The 15859-nt window shown below is 36.2% G+C and overlaps 1 protein-coding gene across 1 annotated transcript in view; it reads left to right on the forward strand.

Moving 5' to 3' along the window:
- Window positions 1–5713: 5713 nt before the first annotated feature.
- CAH3 (Carbonic anhydrase 3) overlaps window positions 5714–15859 on the forward strand; it is a 57745-nt gene continuing 47599 nt past the window's right edge. The window contains exon 1 of the mRNA XM_023159066.2: window positions 5714–5907. Within this exon, the coding sequence (XP_023014834.1) occupies window positions 5829–5907 (79 nt within the window). The 5' untranslated portion in view covers window positions 5714–5828. The remainder of the gene's footprint in view (window positions 5908–15859) is intronic.

A 15859-nucleotide genomic window follows, 5' to 3' on the forward strand; every position in this document is an offset into this window, starting at 1 on the left:
TTTGTAGCACCATCAACGTATGCGAATTTTTTATTCCTTTGTTTTCGTTTCATTGCATGGTCAATGACATCCCCTATTTCAATGACTCGAAGAACTGTCGAACGAGACAGTTTCGTTAACCCACATATTCTATTCACAATAGCATTCTGTGAAGTGTGACAGTTTTCCTTCTTCAAGCATTAATGAATATTCGAAATTACTTGCTGAACTTGAACATGTAAGTCCTTATTTTCGAATTCCGAATCTTTGTCGATTGACACAGATTCCTCACATATAATGTTATCATTTTTTTCAAAAGGTCTCCAGGAAGATATATTGATGAAAGTACCCAAGAACACTAAGATTTTCACAAACATCGGTTTAAACGATGAGATTGGAACCTTTGGTGTGAAAGTTGAAAACTTTTTCTAGAGATTAATTACCCTAACACCAAACTGATATTTTTGCACTCGACGCGCGTTTCGCTAACAAGATTAGAATCTTCAGGAGAAGCAAATTGATACTGAATCTAAAGACAAGGGTTAGCTGTTTATATACCTAAAGTTTTTTGGTCCGATGTGGACTTTGTTTGTTAAATGATGATTATCCTAATTGGTTTTTCGGTAATTAACTAGTGGAACCACTACCTGCAAATTAATTTGTCCGCTTTTTAATCTATTGTTGACAAATTAATTTGCAGGTAGTGTTTCCACTAGTTAATTACCGAAAAACCAATTAGGATAATCATCATTTAACAAACACAGTCCACATTGGACCAAAAAACTTTAGGTATATGAACAGCTAACCCTTGTCTTTAGATTCAGTATCAATTTTCTTCTCCTGAAGATGCTAACCTTGTTAGCGAAACGCGCGTCGAGTGTAAAAATATCACTTTGGTGTTAGGGTAATTGATCTCTAGAAAAAGTTTTCAAAAATCGGTTTGCAAAACTACTCACTACCTCACCTAACCCCACGAACACACGGCACTGATAAAGACATATTGTGAAACGGACAAAAAATTAGTATTCAGCCAGTCCAGCTAGCCGAGCCTTCATTACCCAACTACATTTGATAGCACGTTTACTAACTGTCTGGGCGACTAGAGGCCACAGGCCAGAAATGTTCATGACTGTACCAGGGACGCTTTGAACATAAAAGCACTGGTAGTATATACATTTCCCATTTGCCGGGCAGTGAATATGAACACCCCTCGTAGTGCTCTTATTTTTATTGCCGTTCCAATTGGGAATGGATAGACTGTGAGTCAAATTATAATTTGAATTTGACGTGTTTCGGGATTTTGATAAAATATGTACCGTAACCGAAATAATAAATTTATTCCAATTGGCTTTTACACACTGTATATTTAATAATATTTCCATTTCCAGTGGGAAACTGGTTTAGAACTTCTGCATGAGCGAACTGAATCATTCCAGTGACATCTAGCACGACTTGAATGAATACACCTAGCCCAAGAAAAGGACAATGAGAGCACATGTTCAGAAATAATTATCCAACCAATTCGCTAGTCCACTCAAAATATTGTGTAGGTGTATGTACACCTACATACTTGTCCCCATTAAAATAAATCATCTCACTGTCTATTGAAATGTTGGACATAGATCACTTCTGAAGAAGAGAAGGTTTCTAAATAGTTGAAAATTGAGAATAATATTCGTAAAGCACATCAATAAATATGAGTCTACCGTAACAGTCAAAAGAAACTTGAATGGACAGACCAGATCCATTCTCGATCATAAACAGGTTATCTTGAAATGATGCTCAGAATGTGTGTGAAACAAATAATTAGAATTTTTAACAAACTTTTCAGCAGGGGTGTCCACGATGTAAAATGGGGATTTACTCGAGCGTCATTGAGACATATTAAGTTGCAAAGCTTAGATGATAAGAAGAATGAAATGTTATATAATATATACATTTTCATCGGTGGGGGAAGCGGCTATAGATTTTGAATATGTAGAAATATACTGTTGCATGGACATATTCGAGCGCGTCAGATATTGATAGCATCAATGTCCTACGTATTTTTAATAATGTTCGTATGTTGATCTGATCGTTTGCATGATGCGGGTGGTTGTACGTAAGAGTTTTAAGTGAAAAGAAAAATCGGGCGTGTCAGATTTTCTAAGGGGGTGTTGAGTGCAACAAAAAAAAGCTCTCATTCAATAATCTGACGATTTCGATCTGACGCAAACTCGCGGCCATTACTATAATGTGCAAAAAAATTCGCCATTTTGAAATACTCAAGCTCGTCAGATTAAGATATACAGTGTCACCATTAAAGTGCGCACCATATGGGAAACTTTTTTTTCGAAAAGTTTCAATGAAGTTTAACTTTGGCACTTGTTTGTGCTTTGAATTTAACTCAAAATGATGCGGCCAACTGCGACCCACTGACGTTCAGTGTTTGTCAAATTCAACTTTTTTTTTGAAAAAAATTGAAAAAGTGCATTTCTAGATAGAATTTAACAAAAAGTTACTTGAAAAAGTTGTGTCTAAGGCAATTTCATATCCATATGCCAAATTTTATGCAACTAGGATAAAGTTAACGTTTTGCTTATTTTTGACAGATATTCCAGATATTGTGTAATTTTCATGAACGCACATTTTCTGGTTCCCATTCTACAAGGTGTTTTGAAAAGTGAGTCTGATTGTTGCAACAATTTTTTTCTCGAAATCTCTATTGGTGACAAGAAAACGGTTTTCACTATATCGATCTACCCAAGATTCTAAAACAATTGTGTAATTTTCATGAACGCACATTTTCTGGTTCCAATTCTACAAGGTGTTTTAAGAAGTTAGTCTGATTGTTTCAACAATTTTATTCTCGAAATCTGTATGGGTGACAAGAAGACGATTTTCACTATATCGATCTACCCAAGATTCTATGAGAGTTGTGTAATTTTCATGAATACAAGGAATCTCAAAAATTGAGTCTGATTGTTTCAAAAATTTCTTTTTCGAAATCTGTTTGGATGACAAGAAAACTGTCATCACCAAGTTAATCTATTCAAGAAACTATGGAAGTTGTGTGATTTTGATAGACGCACATCATCGGATATCATTTCTATATGGGGTATTGGAAAGTAAGTCTAATATTTCCAATTTTATTTTTCCCTAAATTTGTATTGTTGATGAGAAAACGATTATCAACGCGTCAATCTACTCAATATTCTATAAAAAAGTTAAACACCAAATAGTCCTAATAATTCCACGTTCCACCTATAGTGAATAGGTATTTCCAGCCACAGATATTAGTACGGGTGCTAATAATTTCGTATCCCAACCGCAGATTTTTATTTTCCTCTACGTCAGCATGTGTGGCCAGAAATCTGTGGATAACTTCACGCCAATTTCGAATGAACACTTCCAAAGCTCTTTAAGCGCAGTTCAGACGCAATAAATCCGAGTTTTGGCAACGATTAATTGCTGTAGATGAAACTCAATGTACTATTATACGCCCGAAATGAAAATACAGTCTAAACTGTCGACTGTAAAGGGGTAACCGGCTACAAACAAATCAAACACTGTTTTTTCGGCTGGGAAAGTGATGGCGGCTGTTTTTTGGGATAGTCATGGAGTTATTTTTAATCGATTATTTTCACGAAAGCATACTACACATCATTACTTGACAAGCTGAAGGCAGGGCCACATTTGCAGCACCGTCTCACACCTCAGCGGTTTGAACTGCCTTACCAACCACCCCACTCTAGCTCCAAGCGACTGTCTTTGTTTCCTCATCTGAAAATTGCGGTCAGAGGACAGAGATTTCCGTCAAGTGGAGAGACAGTCACTTTCGTCAACAATTATTCTGCAAAGAAAAACGCCCAGTACTATTTGGTCGGTTACAGATATGGGAGCATCGCTAGTTGAGTTGAAAGGAGGCTATGTTGAAAAATAACGAAAAATTCTAAAAAAATGTCTTCCCTCCTTATAAGATCGGAATCTTTTCAGGCTGCCCTCGTAGGTGTCACTGAAAGCGCATCGTTTCGGGGATTGAAAAAAGCTCTGCCACGAGTACCTACAAAATATCTAATAGGAACTACACACATCGGAAAAGTCTGGGGATATTTTTATAACATACTAAATATCATAAAAATAAATGCATGAGGTCGTTTAATTTTGATTAAATTGGTACACTCGACCACCCTGTAGATTTCTATGGGTTGAACAAAGCCTACAAAAACGGTAACTAATCTTTTATCAAGTTTTTTACAAGCTGTAGGTTTTCGGTTAAAATGAATGATCTGAAAGTGTCGAGTTTGTACATTCTATGCAGTTCTTGCTCAGCAATTAAACTGGAAATATTGTGCTTCAACATGGAACGCCATCACTTACCAGATGAATGAGCTGTAGGGCTTCTTCAAGGTGGTATGCGACAAAATGATGTAACTCTTCGTTTGGGGGTCTCCCAAAGTGTTATCAGTCGATTGTGGCGGCGTTTCCGTGAAACTGGCAGTCCAGCCGAACAACATCCAGGGCGAGGACGCGCTACAACTGCAGTTCAAGACCGATTTTTGGTCTTAACCGCAAGAAGACAACCGACAATCACAGCACTTGAGTTGGTTAACGTGTTGCAGCAGACGCACCAGGTAACCATTGGTCGTGATACTGTCAGAAATCGACTGCATGAAGTAGATCTCCACAACAGAAGGCACTTAGATGTCCACCTTTGTCGAGAGGCAATCGCGGTAGAAGATTAGAGTGGTGTCAAGAACATCAAAACTGGGATGTAAATGATTGGGCCACAGTTTTGTTTACAGACGAATCCAGATTTGGATTTCATTCAGATTCTCGTCGAGTAAGACTGTGGAGACGACCTGGAAATAATGAACGTTTGAGACACGTCCAGGAAGTCCACACATACAGAGGTGGTACAGTAATGCTATGGGGCGGAATCATGATTGGCGGCAGAACCGATCTCGTTTTTCCAAATCGCTCCCTCACAGCTCGACAGTACCTCGACACCATTCTTCTACCTATCGTCCGTCCGTTTGCTGATGCTGCTGGTGAAAACTTCCACCTAATGCACGATAATGCTCGTCCACATGTCGCGCGTCTAGTGACTGACTGGCTCACCAACGAAGGAGTTGATGTATTGCCATGGCCAGCACAATCACCGGACCTGAATCCCATCGAGCATGTGTGGGACATGCTTCAATGAAGAATTACTCCGCATATGGGGAACATTCACACAACGTTTCAATTGAAAGAGCTTTTAATCGCTGAATGGGCAAATGTACCTCAACAAGACATTGACAATCTCATTTTGTCGATGCACGATAGATGTAGGGACGTAATAAACCAGCGTGGAGGCCGTACTTTGTACTGATTCCAATTTTTTTTGTATTATGATTTTTTTTCGGGGTGCCAAAGAAGAGCCATATTTTTTTTAGTTTTGCTTATATGCGCACTCAGTATTTTTGACCATTTAATAAATTTTGTTGTGAGTTACATTCTTTTAATAATCACCCGTCAACTTTTTTCCCTAGAGCGATCTAAAAAAAAATTATTGCCATTTTTAAAAATATCCCTAGACTTTTCCGATGTGTGTATATTGGAGGCGACAACTTCAATATAGACGAATAAAGAAAAAACTGAAAGTCCTATTATTTTCTGAATCTACCTCGTATACATTTAGTCAGATTTCAAGGAACACCTTGTATCGATTTCAATAACAAGCTGTCATGTTACGTCTGCGCCTAACGTTGTGTGATAAGTAATGTTTGCAATGTTTCAAACTGAGTAAAGCGGTAATCACTTTAAAAGACAGTTGACTCAGTTAGTTGGTTGCGTTATCATTCATTTAACAACCAATTTAGTTCGAGATGACTGGCCCGAGTGTTTCAGCTTTAACGAAAAACGAATGTGTTTGTGAACCGGATGCCACTTCTTCCAAACTGACGGGTGAGTAATGAATAAACCCCTACTTGTAATACTGGTTGCCAACGGAACAGGTATAATTTAACTTCGTTACGTTCTTTATGCTCACAATAAAGGGATTTTAGGAAATGTACTACGTCCCTGGAAAATATGCAATCATAAATAATTTGTTTTAATGTGAGCAAAGGCAGATTTGTTGTTTTTCCATCGTCATTGAGTGATGAAATCCTCTGAAATATGAACAAAAATTAAGCAAAACTGCAAAAACTTTTTAGATGATATGCGAGCATAACAAATACTGAACAAACATAATAAATTGGTATGACGCTCTGAATGAATTGCGAAGGTATTCCGAAATTCCAGCAGTTTTGTTTGAATTGAAAGAGTATATTGTCAGGAGAGAATACCTTTTTGCGAAACAAAGGTTTTAGTTGTCAACTTTTCCATCCTGACACAAAAAAAGGTGGGAATCTTCCAAAGAAAGGAAGAAAACTGTCGATTTCAAAAATTATCTCTTTACAAAGATAATAAGAACATGCAAAGAAGTAACTTTCAGACACAAACTGGAAGAAAAGCCTTCTTGAAACAGCTACTTTCATATAAACATTGAATAGTATATTGTACAACAAGTGAGAAAAACGACATATTTCTCAGGAGCGCCAGAAGTTTGGAGCAATCGCAAATCAAGCGAGTGAGAAATATGTCATTTTCTCACGCATTGTACGCACTGTACTTTTTCTACGGTTACGTTGTTTTCAAGTATTGAAAATTAAAATACATATACAGGGCAATTCAAATTCGTTTCTGTACACGGGGATCTCGTAAATAATGAGAGATAGAGTGTCGGTTAAATTGTGGCAAAGTTGCTTATTTTAGAGACCTATTCAATGATGTAAAGAAATCGAATATAGCTCTTTTGGTTCTGGTGATATACAGGAAAAACCAAAAAATCCCAAACTATTTTTTTGCCTACATCTTCTTTATTCGCAGACATATTGAAAATCTGTCCACATTTTGCTATTGGCACTTGATGTGAGCTATCAGAATATGTTCATGAATCTTTTATATAGGGTGTCATCTGAATTGGGCCACCCCCATATTTGAATTTTTAAATACGGACATGTATTTTTTTGTTGTAATTTTTAGATCGTAGATGTTCACTTTATACGGCCCTGGAAATTTGTTGACCGAGTTAAATAAAAACACAATAGCAACTTACGTCTCCCTATGTACCATAGAGTTTTTAGAGAGTTGTTTTTTTCATTTTTAGGTACCTATTCATATTTTTTCATATTTCCATTGCTCTGAGCGTTTTCTACAAATAATTTCGAATAAGAAAATCTTTTATCGTTATCTGAAACATATCTACAACAAAAATATATTATATGTGTTTTTATGAGCAGAAAAAGAAATGATAGCAATAATAACATCCGAAACGAACAACATAATTGTGTAATGAAAATTGAAATGAAGTAATTTATATACACAAAAAATTAATGGCGCAATAAATGTTCGAATTGGATTCCTTCCATTTTGAGACAAATAATGGGCCAATAAGTTGGCCTGCAAGATCACCAGATCTTACTATTTTGGACTATTTTCTATGGGGGACATTGAAAAATAGGATTTACCCTGGTAGAGAGGTAGAAAATGTGGAAGACTCCAGATTGAGGATTTTGAATGATTTCGCAACAATGCAGCAAATAAGTGTATTGAGGGCAATAAATAATATGAAAAATCGAGTTCAAAAATGTCTCGAAATGGATGGACTCCAATTCGAACATTTATTGCGACATTAATTTTTTTGTGTATATAAATGACTTCATTTCAATTTTCATTACAATTTTAGTGTTAGTTTCGGATGTTATTATTGCTATCATTTCTTTTTCTTCTCATAAAAACACATATAATATATTTTTGATTTAGATATATTTCAGATAACCATAAAAGGTTTTCTTATTCGAAGTTCATTGTAGAAAACGCTCAGAACAATGGAAAAATTATGAAGAGGTACCTAAAAATGAAAAAAATTCCAGAACCGTAATTTAAAAGGGAATAATTCACACAATTATAATCAAATATTACAGAAACATCAGGAAATATGAAATTTAATTTAATTTTTCAGTATGAAGTGAACGTCGACGATACAAAAACTACAACAAAAAATACAGGTCCGTATTTAAAACTTTAAAGATGGGGGTGACCCAAGTCAGATGACACCCTGTATAAAAGATTCATGGACATATTCTGATAGCACACATCAAGTGCCAATAGCAAAATGTGGACAGATTTTCAATATGTCTGCGAATAAATAAGATATAGACAAAAAAATAATTTGGGATTTTTTTGTTTTTCCTTTATATCTCTAGAACCAAAAGAGCTATATTCGATATCTTTACATCATTGAATAGGTCTCTGAAATACGCAACTTTGCCACAATTTAACCGTCACACTCTATCTATTATCGTTTACGAGATCCCTATGTACATAAACGAATTTGAATAGCCCTGTATAATAATATATATAATGATGTCACTAACTCATTTTTATATTTCATGTAAAATGGTAATTAACAGTTATATTTGAAAAATTTTGTAAAGTAATTCCTGGTAGGTCGTTTTGTTTCAACATGTTCTCGATAATTGAAATATTAGCTGCGGTCGAAGTTGAAGTTGATCGGGAAACGTACAGAGCTTCCACATTATTGTTGTGTTCAGGTTCTAATGGCGCTGAAGACTGAATGGATTCTACTATACTTATTGAAATTTTCATTTTGTTATCTATGGAGTTGTCGATATAAGATTCAGCAACATTGCTGGATTTCCAACCCCCATGGTGTTCGTTTCAAAGTTGAAAGATCTGCCCCTGCTATAACTAAAATAGTCGCAGATGACCTTCGGAAACAGCGGTCAGTAAATCGAGTGGTCCAATGAAAACTATGCACCTTGCTATTCTCCTTTTTTGAAGGGGACACATTTAAAATGTATTTTCAACCCCCTAGTGAGGGTGAGTAACAACCCTAAAATTTTAAATGGAAAGTGGGGTCGAGTGATATATCATTTGAAAGGACACAAAATTCTCTTTCCAATGATACCTAATTTGTTGTATTTACTTGAATAGTTATAAAAAAAGCAAGAACATTTACTCGATATTTTTGGTGTTGATGAAAATGCGGAAAAAATGGCATTTTTATCACTACTACATTCCTCAATTTCTCTCGTGCGTTTTTTGGTTCAAATAACAACAGCAGATAAGTGTACAAAAAGAATTTAGGCAAACGTTCATTGATCCAGTTCGGTTGCTTTTGAAATTATTTCAACTTTACTGTAAAAATGGTTTATTCCGTTCCTGAACGAGTTGAAATTGTTGAACTTTATTATCAACATAATAGTTGTGCTAGACTTACTGCTCGCCTCTTCAATAACAGTCATCCCGGGAAAAATGTGAATGATTCGTACATTGCCAAGTTAGTCCAAAAGTTAGTCGATACCGAATATGTCTGTAATGTGAAACACCAGCCACGGAAACCGATCAGAAATGAAGCAGTGGAAATCGCTGTTTTGGGACATGTTGAATTGGATCATACTCAAAGTACCCGTCAGCTTGCTGCAGCCTCAGGTGTCTCCCGTTCGTCCATAATACGGATATTGAAAGCCTATAAATTTCATCCGTACAAAATTAAATTAGTACATTTTTTTTGAATGGAGCTGTGAATAGGCATAATTGCCGTTACTGGGATGACAGTAACCCACACTTATTCCGAGAGGTCCATACCCAGTACCCTCAAAAAATCAATGTCTGGTGTGATCCCTTGTCTTCAGATTCAGTTTCAATTTGCTTCTCCTGAAGATGCTAACCTTGTTAGTGAAACGTGCGTCGACTGCAGAAATATCAGCTTGGTGTTAGGGTGATTGTTGGTGTTATGGCTTTCTGGAGACCTTTTGAAACAAATGATAACATGACGTGTGAGGAATCTGTGTCAATCCACAGGGATACGGAATTTGAAAATAAGGACTTACATGTTCAAGTTCAGCGAGTAATTTTGAATATTCATGAATGCTTGAAGAAGGAAAACTGTCACACTTCACAGAATGCTATTGTGAATAGAATATGAGAGCTTACAAAACTATCTCGTTCGACAGTTCTTCGAGTCATTAAAATAGGGGATGTCATTGACCATGCAATGAAACGAAAACAAAGAAATAAAAAATTCGCAAACGTTGATGATGCTACAAAAGATGTGATTCGTCGAACAATTCAGGGTATACACCAAAAAAATGAAGTACCAACCTTGAAAATAATTTGGTATAAGTTACTCGTCTATCCCGATAACAATTACAAATCTTTAGAAACTCTACGAGGTGTCTTATTGTCTTGTGGTTTCAAATATAAAAAATTGAACAATCGGATGGTCATAATGGAATCGACACGCATTGTTCAACTCCGACAAGAATATTTGAGGCGAATGAAAAGCTACCGAGAATTCAGCAGACATATAATCTACCTCAACGAAACTTGGTTTGACACCCATGATGTTGTCAAATATGGCTGGGTAGACGAAACCAAGTATTGTGCTTTGAACACACCTTCTTCAATAGGAAAACGTGTTATAATTTTGCATTCCGGGAATGAAAGAGGATTCGTACCTAACGCTTTGCTTCTATTGCTTATGTCGGCCAAAAATATAAAAGATTCGTCTGCTAGTTACCACGAAGATATGACTGCGGCTTTATTCGAAACCTGGTTCAGTGAGCAGCTTCTCCCAAATATTCCTCCAAACTAGATTATTGTTATGTATAACGCTTCGTATCATTCTCAGTTATTGACTACAATACCAAACAATAACACAAAAAAAGCAGGTATTGTTGATTTCATACGAAATCATGACATGGAAATACCCGAAAAGATTCCAACGAAAAAGATTTTACTGGCGACCATAAAACAACGTAATTTCAAAAAAAAGAGTATATTATTGATTCGATGTGTGAAACACGTGGTCATATTCTCTTACGTTTGCCTCCATACTATTGTGTGTTCAATTCCATTTAAATGGTTTGGGCCACAATGAAAGAAAGCTTGCGAAAATGTAATCAGTCACCGACTTTGAATGCTGTGGTGCTTGACAATATAAGGCGAGTGGTGAATGAAGTAGGTAATAGTGATGTGTGGAAGAACTGTGTAGCCCACGTTATGAAAGAAGAGGAACAAATATTATGTGCAAAGTTCCATAAATCCGATCGTTATTCAATTCAACCCGATGATGATTCCACCTCATCCGAATATAGCGAAGAAGAATTTTGATTTTTCTAGCAATTTTGTTGGCCTCTATTGTTTTGTAAATATATGTTTGACGAGAATTTGGTGTGAGTATTTGTGTTTTCATTGTATTTTAGAGTTTTCGACTCGGAAATCAGCTATGGTGGAAAAATTAAGTTGAGACAACTTTTTCATGGGGTGATCAATTGCTGTGATTGTAAGAATGAGTAACTGAAAAACTACCACTGAAAAATAATATGCCGACGCCTATGAAGAGGCGGGAATTCCTCCTCTGTGCTGTTCCAATTGGTATTGAAAATACTATAACATCCAAATTCCACCTCCCTGGACGATTGATCTTCTCAAGTGCAATACTCAATGGATCGCTCTTTCAAAGCATAGTACACCGTCAGCTGTTATACATAAATCATTCTCAGAGTTAGTCGCCTCAAAATACAAATCTTTCAACTCCATATATACGGACGCTTCCAAAACAAATGATGGGGTTGGTGCAGCAGCTATAACGAACACAACAAATTACACTTACCGCCTACCACCTGCCTCAGTATCTACACAGCTGAACTTCATGCCATTAAAACTGCTCTAGCACACTGCAAATGGAACCGAAGGCAACTCCGTGGTATTCACGGACTCGCTTAGTTCATTACAAGGACTTCAACAACTATACCCCAAAAATGCCATTCTTCTTCGAATCAAAAGAGAACTTGTAGAACTAACCAACAACAGAAAAAGAGTGGGAATAGTCTGGGTACCATCTCACACAGACATTAAAGGCAACGAAATCGCTGACGCAAAAGCTAAAACTTCCATTACATATCCAGGAACATATCAAAACTCCCAGGTTCCACACAAAGATCTACATAACGACCTAAAGAAACCTATATTCAAACGAGATATTCAAACTCAGAGATATCAATCCAAACCTAGTTATTAACAACTACCGCCCTCTCAGTCGTAGACAGCAAGTCATTCCCACTCGACTACGCATTGGCCACACCCGGTATACTCACCTACATTTAATCAAGAAAGAAACACCCAACCGATGCCTCAACTGCAACGTTGAGCTCATTATCATGGAATGTCTCAGCTACCAAAACAAAAGGCTTATATCCGGCTTAGGAAATGAATAATCCAGTATCCTAGATATCAAGAATATAGACTCACTGTTGTGTTTTTTGAAATGTATCAAATTTCTATATCATATTCTATATAATTGAAAAAAAAAGATAAAGATGTAGAAACCCAAAACTGCCCTTTCCCAAAAAAGCATTATTATATCAGGCGACTATAGTTTTAACCTGGGTATCAAAAATAATATATTTCATTTATTTTGGCGGAAGAAAAGAGAATTGAAACTTTCTATGGTTTCCACCACTTTTATTTGTAACTAACGTTACTACATTTTCGTCCTATAAAGACATTTTCAAACTTACACGTTTTAAGTTACTGCAGTTTCCTCCAAACTGTAAGACCAAACTGTAGTGACGTTAGTTACAAATAAAAGTGGTGAAAAAAAAGCTATCCGAAGATTGAGACCTGGAAAATAGAACAAACTTACCGATACAAGTAATCATGGAATTACTAGGATGCTGTGTACGAAACTGCTACTTTCAACTGAAGGATGAATTCTTTACGCAAGATGAGGGACTGCCTATCGGATCGCTACTTTCACTTGTTATAATATATATATATGGAGTGGTTTGAAACTCTGGCCATTGAAGAAGCCTCGAGTCTGGTTGAGATACGTAATATGGAACCATGGAAATGCAGAACCAGACACTTTCCTGAAGCACGTCAAAAACGTCCATCACTTTCACAATGGAGAAGGAAGTCCACAACGAATTGCCTTTCTTAGACGTATTGGTGAAGAGGACCGACACTAAATGGGAAACATCTGTATATCGAAAACCCACTCACACAGGACAGTATCTGAACCAGAAATTCAACCACCATCAATCGACTAAGAGAGGAATCATCAATACTCTACTATACCGTGTAATACAAAGGAAGATCTCGAAAAGGAAACAGTTATCATCAAAAATGACCTACAACGGAATGTTTGCTCCAGAGTGATGGTAGAACAAGCCTTAGATAGAAGACAGCAAGAACTCCACAAGGAAGAGAAGCCGCCACAACCAGTACTTGTACTTCCCTACATCAGAGGATTATGGGAAAAGATAAGAAGGATTAGGTCCAAGTACAACATCAGGACCTGCTTCAGATCTGGGAACACTATTCGTAGCAGTCTAACAAAAACCAGGCCACCGGAGAATCATACATCGTTGAAACTAAGAGGCCATTGAAAGTTCGCATTGCTGAGCACAAGAAACACACACAGCGAGGAGAAACCAGCAAATCCGGAATAGCAGAGCATGTTTGGACTCATCAACATAACATCAAGTGGGCTCAAGCTGAAATCATCCACAAAGAGGAACACTGGTTTAGGAGAAAATTCAAACAAGCCGCGTATATTTTGTTTAACAAAGTATCTAGTCAAGCTATCGTAGAGATAGGAATCACACGTTAAAAGGTAAGACGTCGTTAGTCCTTAGCTCGCACAAGTTGCTCAACTTCTGAGAGTTGTCGTTCGTATGGGGGCGACAGCTGATTAACGGAAAAACAGATTTTGAACAGATTTGAACAGTTTTTCAATTGTTTTTTCAGGGTTTTCAAATCAATTTATATTATATTAGACAATGGAAGTCCGAACTGATGAAATATATCATTGTTATTATCATATATTTTCTATATTATGAATTTCATGAATTTCTAATTAAGTATGGCATCACAAATGTTTCTCTCAGTAATCCTAATCCTTTACTTATATGTGATTGATGGTGTTTTTTATTTTGAATGATGAAAGACCACCGACAACAATCAATCATAACAACAGATAATAATAGTAACATATCCTCAGTTGCACAATCCCATTCTGATAGATGAAATAAAATTATTTAAAGAAATGCCATGTAGACCTTTACCAAAAATCGAAATCAAAATGCCTTCATTTCGTATTTCTCTTTCAACTCTACGCACAGAGTGGGTCATAGAGGACACTTTTGAAGAAATCTCCTGTTTTCAAAATAGATGACTAACTAAATGGTGAAAAACATATATCGATATCCATTATCGTTTCAGAGTTGCAGCATGTTTTTTTTAGAAAATGTGCATTTTCGAAAAGTTGCTCTAACTTTTTTCCTGTCAAAAATTTCCTGTTTCTTAAGAACATTTTCAAAGCACTTTTCACGTAGAATACAATGGATTTTATTTTAACCCAGATATGCCTGAATTACTTTTTTTTTGTTTTTTTCAACATTTCTGCTTTAATGTAAACGAACACATTTCGTTTATTTTTTAGTATTTACAATCCGTCTTTTAGGGTGTCCTTAAAAAGGACAATCGGCATGTAGGTAGTAGTGTTACATAAAAAATCGTAATTCATGAATGAAGTGTGTGTATTTTCTATAATGTTATCCAATTTGGTACTGTAGAGCCTTAGGGCAAGTGTCTTAAGGCGAAACATCGGTGTATACCAGTGAGGGTGACAGTGTTCCATGTAAGTGCAATTTGTTACCATTCATTTAATGTAGAACTCATGTGAATGATATCTGATTTTCATTCCACAACGAATGTTTGAAATACAAACTGAATAGAGAAAAGTATCTTCTATATAATTCAGTGTTCATATAGAAGTATTTGTTTCGAAAGAATTTTTTCTTTCGTATAATTCAATGTCTATATGAAAGTAGCTGTTTCAGAAGGACTTTCTTTCAGTTTGTGTCTGAAAGTTACTTCTTTGCAAGATCTACACATCCATGTATAGAGTAACTTCCTTCCCTTCTTTGGAAGACTCCCTCATCCTTCTTTTTTGTATCAAGATGGAGTAGTAGAAAGCCAAAAACTTTCTTTCCCAAAAATGTACCACTCCTAAAAAATATAACCCCTTCAATTCAAATGAGATTCCTCTTGGCTGGGATTGAATGGATTATATCAAATAGGTGAATGAATGTCATCGATGACATAAGCAGATCAAGCTTATTTCGTGACATTAAAAAATCGTAATTCATGAATGAAGTGTGCGTATTTTCTATAATGTCATCCAATTTGGTACTGAAGAGCCTTGGGGCAAGTGTCTTAAGGCGAAACATCGGTATATACCAGTGAGGGTGACAGTGTTCCATGTAAGTGCAATTTGTTACCATTCATTTAAAGTAGAGCTCATGTGAATGATATCTGATTTTCATTCCACAACGAATATTTGAAATACAAACTTAGTAGAGACAAGTATCTTCTGTATAATTCAGTGTTCATATAGAAGTATTTGTTTCGAAAGAATTTTTTTCTTTCGTGTAATTCAATGTTTATATGAAAGTAGTTGTTTCAGGAGGACTTTCTTTCAGTTTGTGTCTGAAAGTTACTTCTTTGCAAGATCTACACATCCATGTAGAGTTACTTCCTTCCTTTCTTTGGAAGACTCCCTCATCCTTCTTTTTTTGTATCAAGATGGAGTAGTAGAGAGCCAAAAACTTTCTATCCTAAATACTAGTTCTAAAGTAACTGATTAGCAAACTAATTTTCAGACCTATGATAGCTCACAAAACACTCCTTATGCAAAGCCACATCACATTTTTCACATCTTTTCTGGACTTTTTTGTGACATACACGACATCGAGTCTGTTTGGGTTGGGATACAAGAAAG

This window comes from Leptinotarsa decemlineata, unplaced genomic scaffold, assembly GCF_025532065.1.
Source record: "Leptinotarsa decemlineata unplaced genomic scaffold, Ldec_3_MD MMD2_tig00026374_RagTag_RagTag, whole genome shotgun sequence".
Lineage (NCBI taxonomy): Eukaryota > Metazoa > Arthropoda > Insecta > Coleoptera > Chrysomelidae > Leptinotarsa > Leptinotarsa decemlineata.